The following is a 13310-nucleotide window of genomic DNA, read 5'->3' on the forward strand; positions in this document are numbered from 1 at the left end:
ACTGGCATAGGGCACCCAGCTAGAGGGGTGACTGATGTATGCCAGGGCAGTGTAGGTTGTGGGCATGGCACACAGGGATGTGTGCCATGTCGACTCTCTGTTTTGTCTTGTATCCAGACACTCAGCCTGCAAGAGGTGTGTGTGTGTGTGTGTGTGTGTGTGTGTGTGTGTGTGTGTGTGTGTGTGTGTGTGTGTGTGTGTGTGTGTGTGTGTGTGTGTGTGTGTGTGTGTGTGTGTGTGTGTGTGTGTGTGTGTGTGTGTGTGTGTGTGTGTGTGTGTGTGTGTGTGTGTGTGTGTGTGTGTGTGTGTGTGTGTGTGTGTGTGTGTGTGTGTGTGTGTGTGTGTGTGTGTGTGTGTGTGTGTGTGTGTGTGTGTGTGTGTGTGTGTGTGTGTGTGTGTGTGTGTGTGTGTGTGTGTGTGTGTGTGTGTGTGTGTGTGTGTGGGTTTGTGGGTGTGTGGGTTTGTGTGTGTGGGTTTGTGTGTGTGTGTGTGGGTTTGTGTGTGTGTGTGTGGGTTTGTGTGTGTGTGTGTGGGTTTGTGTGTGTGTGTGTGGGTTTGTGTGTGTGGGTGTGGGTTTGTGTGGGTGTGGGTTTGTGTGTGTGTGGGTTTGTGTGTGTGTGTGGGTTTGTGGGTTTGTGTGTGTGTGTGGGTTTGTGTGTGTGTGTGGGTTTGTGTGTGTGTGTGGGTTTGTGTGTGTGTGTGTGGGTTTGTGTGTGTGTGTGTGGGTTTGTGTGTGTGTGTGTGTGGGTTTGTGTGTGTGTGTGTGGGTTTGTGTGTGTGTGTGTGGGTTTGTGTGTGTGTGTGTGGGTTTGTGTGTGTGTGTGTGGGTTTGTGTGTGTGTGTGTGGGTTTGTGTGTGTGTGTGTGGGTTTGTGTGTGTGTGTGTGGGTTTGTGTGTGGGTTTGTGTGTGTGTGTTAGTTAGGGTACAGGGCCTCTAAGGGTGGCACAATGAGTGCTGCAGCCCTTAGAGGCCTTCTCTGGTCACAAGGCCCTGGGTACCTAGGGTACCATTTACCAGGGGCTGACATGTGGCCAGGGTTTGCCAATTGGGTTTTGGCTGTTAGGCAGTTTTTAGGAAAGGAACACAGGCCCTGGGCACGTGATTGGCAGGAGCCCAGGGCACAACAAGGAAAAGTGCATCAGCTATTAGGGAAAAAAGGGGGTGGGGGGGGGGGGGGGTTACTGCAACCGAAACCCACTTTCTTACAATCTCATTCTGAGAAAGTATATTTTGATACCTATTGTTGGTTCTAAAATAAAACAACCATATATTTTGTACATAAACCATTGGCCTAGAGTTCAGTTATTGAGTGTGTGAGACCATTTGCTGACTGAGTGTGTACAACAAATGCTTTACACTGTCCTCTGATACTGCCTTACTGCTCGACCAAGCTACCACTTTAGAGAGTAAGGTTATATCTAACTTTAACCTCTTCCAAACCTCTGGGGACTGTGGACTCTGTACACACTTTACCTATTTGGGAACAGTATATACAGAGCCACCTTCTCACACTCCTCCTTTACTTTTGTTTAAGGCGCATAAATCAATGTTCACTTTAGCCTTATCCCAACCTAACCGACCGTTTAGAGCATTAATTTAGATAGACTCAAGTACCTGAGAACCATCCCCAGAAAACAATTTATATTGTGGTATAGATAGTTGTAAGTCTCGAGCGTCTAAGTCTGTTAGGTCCTGAAATCTATTAAACAAGGTAATTGTAGCAGATTTATTTACAAAGGGCCAAAGTGGAGGTTTATAAAAATACCCCAAGGGAAGGGCACAAATACTAGTACTTTGAGTATGAGTTGATTCACAAGAATTTAATAGCCAACGAACCATCTGTGGCCTACGAAAATTGATCACGATTGTAAGGAAGTGGGTTTCTATTGCAGTAAACCCCCCCTCACCCCCCCCTCACCCCCCCCCCCCCCCCCCCACACACACACTTTTTGCCTGATAACTGAGGCGCTTTTCCTTTTTTGTGCTCTGGGCTCCTGCCAATCAGGTGCCCAGGGCCTGTGTTCCTCTCCTAAAAACTGCCTAACAGCCAAAACCCAATTGGCATCTCTGGTCACATGTCGATCCCTGGTAAATGGTACCCTAGGTACCCAGGGCCTTGTGACCAGAGAAGGCCCCTAAGGACAGCAGCACTTTTTATGCCACCCTTAGAGGCCCTGTACCCTGACACGCACACACTGCCTCTGCAGGCTGAGTGTCTTGGTGCAGAACAAAACGGAGAGTCGGCATGGCACACATCCCTGTGTGCCATGCCCTTAACACACACTGGCCTGGCATACCTCAGTCCCCCCTCTAGCAGGGTGCCCTATGCCAGTGATGTGGGCACCGGTGCATGCGCCCTGTGCCCCTACAGTACCCAGGTCCATTCCTGGGCACTGTAAGTGCAGTGCTGCCATTAAGAGTATATGGTGCTGGGAGGTCGTCAACACGAACTCCACAGCACCATGATGGCTACACTGAAGGCTGAGATGTTTGGTATCAAACTTCTCAGCACAGAAAACCCACACTGATGTCAGTGTGGGATATACTGTACGATGCACGACAGAGGGCAACTTAGAGTTGCCCCCTGAACCTAACCTACAATCCATGTCTTGTCTGAGGGGCTGTCCAGGCTGCAACACAGCAGACATGTTGCTGGGCCCCTGGGTAGAGAGCCATCCGCTCTCCAGGGCCTGCAACAATGCACATCCTGGGCGAGGTGCTAGGTCTCCTCCCCCAAGATGGGCAGGGGAAGCTTCAAAGGCATGCCGCCTTTGTGAGCTTCTCCAGGCCATTTACTGTACTCAGCAACTGGCCCCCACCGGTTCTGACCCCCTCTCTGGCGGGAAGATCGGCGGGAAACCCCAAGGAAGGACAGGGGGTGTGCCAGCCTCTGCCAACCCCACCCCTCAGGTGGGGGAGGCGAGGTGAAGCACATCCCCGGGCTCTCGCCATCTTGAAGATGGGGAGCCCTGCCCAATCAGGATTAGGCTACTGCCCCCCTCCCACAGGAGAGTGGCAGGATAGGGGTGTACCCACCCCAGGGAAGGGACCCATTTGTCCCCGGCCTTTACCTACCTGTAACGCCCCTAAATTTAGTATTTAGGGGCACCCTGAACCTACCTTCCTCCAGATCCAGAAACAGCAAAGAAGATCAAGAAACAAGCAAACCTGTCGTGCAGCTGCTAACAAGAGGAAGACACCAGCTGCTTTGGCCCCAGCCCTACCGGCCTGTCGACCCTCGAACCTGCTCCTGCTACACCCCAGCATCTCCAGTGGTCAGCAACCTCACAAACCCCGGTAGACCTGGCTACCTTGTGACTCTAACCAACTGGGACTCCCACAAGCAGTGGTACTGCTCAAAGCAAGTAACTGACCCCTGGCAAAAGCCAGGAACCGCGAACCCTTCACACTCTGCACCTGCCAAGCCTGGCCTGTGCCTGATTGGACAAAGACCACGAGGATGTCTCCCCGGTGACTATGACCCCGAATCCAGCACCCAAGGACCCACCTAGACGCTCCTGACGATGTCTGCAGCCTCAGAACCAGGGACCCCTACAACCGCGACCAGCAGAGGTTAAGATTTCCCGACGCCAAAAGGCACCCCTGCACCCGGCGCCCTGCTGCCCCTGTGCCCAACTCCTGGGTGCCTACCTATCCTCCAACTACCCAACTTACTTCTCGAAGTGGTGGTCGCACCTGAAGAATCTTTGTCCCAGAGCTTGCAGCCTTTATTCGTTCTTGAGCTTCTCCATTGAAATCCATTGATCGCCCGACGGCTCAAAAGCACCCTGCACCCAGCCGCCCGAGTGCCCCTGGCAGTGCAACTTCTACTCTAAACTACTTCCCCATTTGCCCGGAGCAAGTGACCAGGTGCCCAACTCCCACAGCCGCGTGGTCTGCTAGCCAGCAGCCACCAACCAAAGGCCCCCTGCCTCCCATAGGAGAACATTGGGCCTAACTCACTCTGCACCTGGCTGCCCCTGTGCTGCTGAGGGTGTAACAACTGTACTTACCTGACCCTGGGAGACCCCTGAGTCTATGCCCAGAACCTTAACTCTGCCAGTCGAGTACTTACCCAAAAGCCGATAACTCACTTTTCTTCAATAGGGTAACATTGACTGGTTTCACTTGTCCAGTTTTGAAACTTTAAAATATTCATCTAAAATCAGCAGAATTACGAAAACTAATGTACTCACCTGTTATCAGGAGAGATCCCAGTGCTGGATCTTGGTGCCCAGCACTGACCCTGAAAAGTAATTACAACCGTACTTACCTATAACTTGATTTTCCTCCATAGGATAACATTGCCTGGTTTTCACCAGAAATTCTTCTGTGTCGATTTTGCAAACTTACAAATATTCGTTAAAAATCGCCTGTATAACAAAAACACATTCTTTCAACTGTTTACAGGAGATGTCCCAGTGCTGGATCTAGGATCCAACACTGAGTTATAAAAAGTAGCAGGTAAGTGGGGTTATAGTTAAGTGAATTTCCTCCTATAGGATAACATTGTTGATTCTATGTGAAAAGTTTCTAAGTGTCAACTTTTAAAATACAATAATATTCCTTAAAAATCACTACTGTAATCAAAACGTTTTTACTCAACTGTTTACAGGAGATGTCCCAGGACTGAATCTAGGATCCAGTCCTGTGGTAAGAAAAGTAATCCAAAAAGTAATCTATTGCATTTAACTAGAAATTCCCATTGAGCTCAATGTATAATTGTGTTTGAAATTGTGTTGCCTATTGCAACAACTGTGACTATTGCATTCAAAAGTCTATTGCCTATTGAAAAGTATTTATCTAAAGCCTCTCATCCTGACAAAGTATATTTTGATACCTATTGTTGGTTCTAAAATAAAACAAGCATATATTTTTATATACAAACCATTGGCCTAGAGTTCAGTTGTTGAGTGTGTGAGACCATTTGCAGACTGTGTGTGTACAACAAATGCTTTACACTGTCCTCTGATACTGCCTTACTGCTCGACCACGCTACCACTTTAGAGAGTAAAGTTATCTCTAACTTTAGCCTCTGCCAAACCTCTGGGGACTGTGGACTCTGTGCACACTGTACCTCTTTGGGAACAGTATATACAGAGCCACTTTTTTACTACAATGCAATCCCCAATTTCCCTTATAACAGACCTTGATTCCTTCTAAAAGGCAGTTTGTAATTGCTTACTTGCCCCTTCTGTTTTTATGTATTTGAGGTTATAGTACTGGTAAGACATTGAGGGCTTTGAGTGTAGTTGACAGTGCCATGCTACATCTAAATCTCCAGTGCCTACCACTATCTTCGCTGTTTGATTTGACTACCACAGAAGAAAGTAGTACTCAAATTATGTAACTTTAACCAGCTGGTTGGGACCTTAGTGATATGCACCCCCAATACTGTCCAGTAAGCATCAACACTACTTGATTCCATAAAAAGGCCTTAATTTAAAAACCTAGGCTTTTGAGTTGCTGTAAAGATAGCGTTTTTGTTACAATGTCCTGATAAAAACACCAGACTCTTGTTTGTTCTCTAATAGTTGTGCTGACCAGACATATTTCGAGGAGATCAAGCAGTTCTATTACCGAGATGAATTCAGCCACCAGGTGCAAGAGTGGAACCGGCAGCGAACCCTGGCCATCGAACGGGCCCTGAAACAGTTCCTCTATCCACAGATGGGAAAAGAGCTGAAGAACAAGCTTATAATTGAGGCCAAGGAGTTTGTTATCAAGGTAAGTGCTTCCTAATGAATGGCCTGGTGAGAATGTGGCCTTGTTACAGGCTCACACCCGGGTCCAATCCAAGAAAAAATTGCTTTAAAATTTTAGGTATTTTATTACACCATGTGAAGGCTGTGTGTGGATCTTTGACTTTGTGTGGTTTCTTTTCTCACTAAATTTAGAGTTGTTAGCTTTTGGTACTCAGGCAATTCCACTTCCAGCTTAGATGATTTTCTCAGCGATGTGTGCTTCTGCTGCATGTGAGAGTTAGTAAATGTCTTCCAAGTGATATGATGTGATGTGCAGGGACGTGATACTGTGGTCAGTGGTAACCAGTGTCTGCAAAAACCTACCCGTTCTATCACATTTAATGTTTTCTTTTTCTGTGAGAAATAACTCCTGTTAACCACAATGTTGGATTCATGAGGTTGTAGTTCAGTGTTATGTACTGAACCTCCTTGGCTCTCATTGCTAGTTGGGTAATAAGTTCCGATATATACAGTAGCTCTTGTTACCTCAGAGAATGGAATCATAATATTAGCGATAAACGCATCCCCTGATAAATTTTGGAAAGCGAGTCCTGCCAGTAATTATCAAGGAATAATGACTGGTAAATACTAGGACAATGTGTAAACTCTTTAAGCTTTGCATATGCAGTAGGAAAAATCACACAAAACACTGTAAAATTCCACAACCAACTTTAAAATAAAAAGTATATCAGTAAAACGAGACCAAAACAACAAAAATCTAATAAGGGAAATCAGAGATGTAAAGTTTTAAAGAATTAAATGAAAATAGTGTCAAAAAAGCACCAATCATAGGCTATGGAATCAGTAGACCAGGACTATGTGCAATTCGAGACCAACTTCATTGGAGCCCAATTCTAATATATCAAGTTGATTGGTCCTGTAGAAAGTCTGGAAGTCAAAAAGCTTGAAATAGTTTTAAAGTCCTAATCCAAAAAGAGACTTTTCTTATTTTTTTGAAGAAAAGGATGTTTCTCCATGAGACATCTGAAATCGTAGCACTGCTGACAGTTAGATACCTGTTGCAGGTTGGTCCTGCTAAGGCTCTGGAGCTTTTGAGGTTTTGCTTGAAAATGCTTCTAAGTCCCAAAACAGAAAGAGACATTGTCATTTTTTCAGAGATGCTGAGGCCTTTCAGGGGAAGGCCGTGGAACTGCCAGTCTGATACTTTTCACAGTAGGTGTTCTTGGCGCTGGAGCAAATGTTTAAAAAAAATTACCAAACTTTTTTCTGATACTCTATCACCCACTGAAGTACACTTCTAAGCCCCCCAGGACCTTACCGGGTGCACCTAAAGACTTGCAGGGTGCCTGGCAGAGATCACCGGCATAGCCCAGTACAATTTTCAGGTGCCTCTGATCAGAATTGTTAGGACAAGGCCTCTTGCAGCTTTTAGTGTCCCTCAAGCCACACAGGTCCGAAAACTGACACTTGGGGTCCAGTTCTTTGCCCATGGATACAAGGAGAGGCAGCTCCCGTCCTTCAGGGCTCCTCTCGAGTCACAAACAGCAGGTCCAGTCCTTTTGTGTTCTTGCGCAGGTCTAGAAAGTGTTCTGAGGAAGGCTGGGTGAAAGTCCAACTTGTGGGATTCACCTGGTGGGTGGGGGACACCCTAAGCCACTCCTAGTCACACACTGACCAGTGGAGTAAATGTTCTAGGCCCTGGTTTACGAGTTTTCAGCAGTGCCTGTTTGGCGTACTGCAAACAACCCCACAGTGCACCCTATTCCCAAAACCCTAGTGAGGGAAACCCGTCTGCAGAGCTTATGTGTCCCCCCAGCATTATTGCCAGAGGAATGAGCTGTTCTGCATAGTAGAATCCTCACTGATAGTCATAAATGTAGAATATTCATGCCTATGGGCGGGGACCCGGGAACACGTCTTTTAAATGTCGTAAAAGTCAATCTGTTGTTGCACATAGACACCTTGTGGGAAAGTGCCTCTGTTGACGTGGTTAGCCCGCCCCGTTTTGCCTGGCATTAGTTGATGTGGTTTTGATTGTAGTGCCCAGGGTCCCTGCCAACCAGGTCCCCTGTGTCCTTGCTTCTTTCCTAAAGCATATCCCTAATTGGTACTTCTGCCACCTGTAAGTCCCTAGTAAGTGGTACCCTGGTTACCTAGGGCCTGGACGCAGAAGAGGGTCCCTGGGACCCCCTCACTAGGACCATGCCACAGCCTTTGCAGCTTGCATGTCTTGAGGCGCGGGGTGAGGGGGGCGAAAGTCGACATGGCACCCTGTCTGGTTGCCATGCCAGCCAGCACTGCCTGTAAGTATAGGTAAGTCACCCCTTTAGTGGGCCTTACAGCCCTAAGGCAGGGCCCACTATACCATAGGTGAGGGCATATCTGCATGAGTAGATACTCCCCTGCAATACGTAATTAAATTCTTTGATATTGTAAGCGCCAGTACAGAAGTAGAGGTGTACATGGGCTGGAAACTCGACAACTCGAGTTCCCCAGCACCATGATGGCTTCACTGAAACCAGGAGTAATAAATCCACATTGCCAGTGTGAGATTTATCAAAACATGTACTCAGAGGGCCCCTCAGAGGTGGCCCGTGAAAACCTACAGACCCTGGTGTGGTCACTGACTGGCTTTAGGCAGCCTGCCACACACAGACATGTTTCTGGGCCTCTGGGTGGATATCCTCTGGGACAAGAAACAATGCACATCCTGAGCAGAGGTGTCAACCTCCTCTCCCAAGATTGGCCAAGTGCTCGAAGGGGGAAGCTTTAAGGGTCTGCCGCCTTTGTAATGCGACCCCCAGCCTCTGCTGCTAGCAACAGGTGGCAGCCCCCGGTTTACACCCCTACTTTGAGCAGGAAAACCCCCTCACCTGGAAACTAGTTACCTGAAACCTAAGAAGAAGGACAAAGAAGACTCCGTGCAGCGAAGCCTGAGGATGACGACTGGCTTGGCCCCAGCCCTACTGGTCTGTCTCTAGTTTCCAAGACCCTGTAAAAAAACAACGCCTGTCCTGAAACCACCGACTTCCAGAAACCCCAGGAAAACTGCCTGAACTTGGAAAAAGACCAGAACTCCAGAGGATAGCGGTTCTTTCCTCAAGAATCCAATACAAAGGACTCTCATGCACTAGGGTAATGAGAGCTCTGCCCCTCTGCACCCAACGCCTACAGCTCATGTCCAGGTGGCTCATCGACCCAGAACAGGATCCCCAGCAATCCTGACCACGAATCCAGCATTGGCTGACCCCTCCTGGACTCCAAGATGACACTTGCAGCCTGAATCTATAGGCTCCCCCTGACAGCGACTGGCTTCGGTAAGAAGACTCCGACGTCTAAAGGCACTCCTGTACCAAAGCCCTTGCGGCTTGGTGAGCTGAATTGACTGTGTTCCTACTACTCCTACATCTCTAATTACTTCTACTGTTAGTCTCTCTCCTGCAAACTCTGGTCTGCAGCCTGTTTGTCGAAAGCAGAATCCTCATTGAAAAGCATTGGGCACCCAGCAATGAAATTGCACCCTGAACCCGCCCTTCCCTGTGCCGCTGGTGGTGTATGTTTGGTGCTGCTTTGTGGGCGCCCCCTCTCTTGCTCTTGACCTAACACCCAAATCTTGGCCCCTGCAACAGAATTACTTACCTGCAAGCAGTGTAGCTTCAGGCACCCCCCGTCTGCATTAAAACGCATTAGGACGAACTCTGATTTTGACCTCTGCACCCGGCCGGCCCTGTGCAAGTAATTGGCTCTGTGTATATACTGTTCCCAAATAGGTACAGTGTGCTCAGAGTCCACAGTCCCCAGAGGTTTGGCAGAGGCTAAAGTTGGATATAACCTTACTGTCGAAAGTGATAGCTTGGTCGAGCAGTAAGGCAGTATCAGAGGACAGTGTAAAGCATTTGTTGTACACACGCAGTCAGCAAATGGTCTCACACACTCAAGGACTGAACTCTAGGCCAATGGTTTTGTATAAAAATATATAGTTGTTTTTTAGAACCACAAATAGGTATCAAAATATAGTTTAAATACTTTCAATAGGCAATAGACTTTTGAATGCAATAGTTGTTGCAATAGGCAACACAATTCAAACACAATTATAACATTGAGCTCAATGGGAATTTCTAAGTAAACACAATTACTTTTAGGATTACTTTTCTAACCAAAGGACTGGATCCTAGATTCAGTCTGGCACTTTTCCTGTAAACAGGTAAGTAAATAGGTTTTGGTTACAGGTATAATTTTTAAGGAATACTATTGTATTTTAAAAGTTGACACTTAGAAAAATTTTCACATAGAATCCTCAATGTTATCCTATGGGAGGAAATTCACTTGGTAGGTAAGTAGGGTTATCGTTACTTTTTCTTACTCAGTGTTGGATCCTGGATCCAGCACTGGTGCATCTTCTGTAAACAGTTGAAAAAAATCTTTTTTGTTACAGAGGCGATTTTTAAGGAATTTTTGTAAGTTTGAAAAATCGACACTTAGAAGAATTTTTGGCAAAAAACAGGCAATGTTATCCTATGGAGGTAAATCAAGTTATAGGTAAGTACAGTTGTAATTACTTTTCAGGGTCAGTGCTGGGCACCAAGATCCAGCACTGGGATCTCTCCTGATAGCAGGTGAGTAATTTTGTTTACTCCACTATTGGAACTTTCATAGATTCTCATAGTTTGTATCATTCCCCGTCATCGGAATGGGAGTCTCGGTAAATAAAAAATAACATAGCAGTAGGTACAAAAGAGAAGACAAGGCCTAGGCCTCATCTCATTTTGTAGCATATCCACCTCTTTTTGTAAAAGAGACCGAAATAATGCAACAACCAATCAGATTAGCCTCACCCCATAGAACCTTCCTGAGAGAACCTCAGAGCCTCAGATTTTCTGCCGCACTTTGTGCTAAGGGAGTCTCCTTTGAGCTCTGCCCACTTCAACTCTATTCTACTGTTTTTTCAGCAGTTTTTTCTTCAAAATTGTTTGATATTTCTTCTTGGAATTTCTGACAAAAAGAAAAAAGCCCTTTTTAAGGCTTGTTCCACCTGTGGCAAGAAAATGTTGTATGTGGAGGACAGGCATAAAGACTGCATCTACTGCCTGTATCCGGACCACAAGGCACCGAACTGCAAGATCTGCCGCACCTTTCCCACAAAGACTCTCCGGGACCGTGAGGGTTGCCTTCTCACCTGGCTCCACAAGCTGAAGTCGAGAAAGCAAACACTGTCATGTGACAGCGAAGATTCGTCATCTGCCACTTCGTCCAGAAGGTCAGTGAAGAGGGGTAGGGCTTCCCCTTCACCATCTACGGACCGTCCCGCAAAGGTCTCAAAAAAGACCCCGCGTGAGTCTGAGAGCTGGAGTCCTAGCAAATCTCCTCACCATGGTGCAAAGGAGAGGGAAGGACTACCTTCAGAAGGAGCAGTGGCAAAGTCTGCTATACATTTTAAAAAGCCTTCTTCTCTGTCATCTAAGAAGTCTGACAAGAATAGTCGTCGACGGTGCCTTCAAGTCTCCATACGACGATGACAATTACTTGAGCGTCGACGAAGATGTCGATGAAGGTGTCGACGACGATAGCTGCAACGCCGATGACGTCGACGAGAGCATCAACAACGACGACGGTGACGACGACGACAGCGGGAGTGTCGACGGTCTCGTCGACGACAGTGTCGATGACGCCCATCTCATCGTCGACGATCTGCTCGTCGTCAGTGAGTCTTCTGTCGACCTTGTCGACGACTATTTATTTTTCTTCTCCACCGTTGACGGTACCGTTGACGACGTCTTCGTCGACGGAGAAAATCACCATTTCTTTGACGAGAATCGCGCCGGGCATGACTTCTCCAAGAAGGGTTGCCCTTCTGCCTCCCGCACTGTTGCTGGAGGAGTAAGACGATTCTGAGGGAGAGGCTATTCCAATAGCCCCTCACAGTTTCTAGTCGAGTTAAGGACACTGATTCTGAAGGTGAATACCTTCATGGGCACTCATATCATCACCCTTTTCAACATCCGGAAGACACTAGCCAGGAGATGATTTCGGTACCTTCTTCCCTCTTGGCGGATCTTCAAGGCATGTTGCTGAACTTTAGGAGGAGATTCTCCCAGCCACCTCCTTCTTCACTTCCTTTGGCGCAGGCTGTATCTGCTCCAACAGCTTCTTCTGTGGCTTCGCCAAGGCCATCGTCCCAGATGGTATCACAGCCTTAAGTCACCTGTCCAGTTATACCTTCGGTGGTTCCAGAGGTGCAGATTGATTCCTCAGAGTAGGATCAGGGCGATATCAGGCTGGACCAGGGTACGGAGTGGGATGATTATGTGATACTGGACCCAGCTTCTCCAACACCGGATATAGCTGATTCTCCCCGGCAGACATTGGGGGGTTTCACAAATTGATGGAAAGAGCCTCAAGCAGATTTAAACTTCCCATGCATTCAGTTCAATCTGAGTGTTTTCTTTGATTTCAAAGACCCTTATAGGAAGACGGTCCATTCCATTCCTATTGTCAGCCACGTCTGGGATGAAGGTATAAAGGCAATGAAGAATCCAGCTACTGTCATTCCGGTCTTGCCACGTCTGGAGAAAAAATGCAAAGCCCCTGAAGACAGTCCAGCATCCTTAACAGGTCAACCGAAGCCCGATTCAGTGATATCCCAGGCGGCTCAGAAAAAATCACGTAACCCTTCTGCGCCTCTTACTACTCCCCTGATAACGAAGGCAGACGCCTAGATAATGCTGGGAAAAGATTTTCCTTGATGGCAAGTCTTTTGATTAGAGCGGCAAATGCGTTGACAATACTTGGCAGGTATGATCGTCAGATGTGGTGTGACCTCTCACCATATCTTGACCAGCTGCCTCAGACGTCCAAGGTGGAAGCAAAGAAAATCTTGCAGGAAGGAGAGGTTACATCAGCTGAGATTATCGACTGCGCAATGGACATTGCCACGACGGCTTTCCGTTCGCTAGCAGGCGCAGCTGTTCTTCGTCGCCAAGGCTGGCTAAGGGCGACATGGTTCCGGCCGGAGGTCCAAAACAAAATCCTGGACCTTCCGTTTGATGGGAAGGCATTATTTGGTAAACATATTGATGATGCCCTCCAAGACATCAAAAAGGACACACGGAGACAGCAAGATCCTTGGGAACCCTACAATATCGAAAGGTTCCTTTCCGTGGAGCCATAGGAAGAAATACTACAACCTACAGGGGTTCATACCAGCAGCAACGATATCTGTCTTCTAATTCAACGCCTCAGTCTTATCGTCCATCTTGCTATCAAAGATAAGGCCAGACCTCTTCTTTCTCTAGAGGGAAACAGAATCGCCAGGGGTGTGACACAACTAAGCGACAATAGCGGTGTACTGGCTCTTCCTGCTGTACCCCATCCAAGACAACATCTGTGGGGGGCAGGGTATCTCAATACCTCTACAACTGGCAGCGGATAACATCAGACCGTTGGGTACTCAACATCATTCAATGTGGCCATACGCTGGAGTTTGTACATATTCCACCTTCCAAGCCCTCTGCCGCCATGCCTTCGAAACTTCTGCGGCTCGAAGTTCAGCAGATGCTCCTCAAGGGAGCTGTAGAGCCGGTCCCCTTTTCTCAGAATGGAGAGGG

The 13310-nt window shown here is 47.4% G+C and overlaps 1 protein-coding gene across 1 annotated transcript in view; it reads left to right on the top strand.

Annotated features, from left to right (window-relative positions):
• Nucleotides 1-13310, top strand: part of SUPT6H (SPT6 homolog, histone chaperone and transcription elongation factor) — a 1106805-nt gene that overhangs the window by 540808 nt on the left and 552687 nt on the right. The window contains exon 17 of the mRNA XM_085649126.1: nt 5536-5728. Within this exon, the coding sequence (XP_085505252.1) occupies nt 5536-5728 (193 nt within the window). The remainder of the gene's footprint in view (nt 1-5535; nt 5729-13310) is intronic.

The sequence above is a fragment of the Triturus cristatus genome, chromosome 3_2 (assembly GCF_964204655.1).
Source record: "Triturus cristatus chromosome 3_2, aTriCri1.1, whole genome shotgun sequence".
NCBI lineage: Eukaryota > Metazoa > Chordata > Amphibia > Caudata > Salamandridae > Triturus > Triturus cristatus.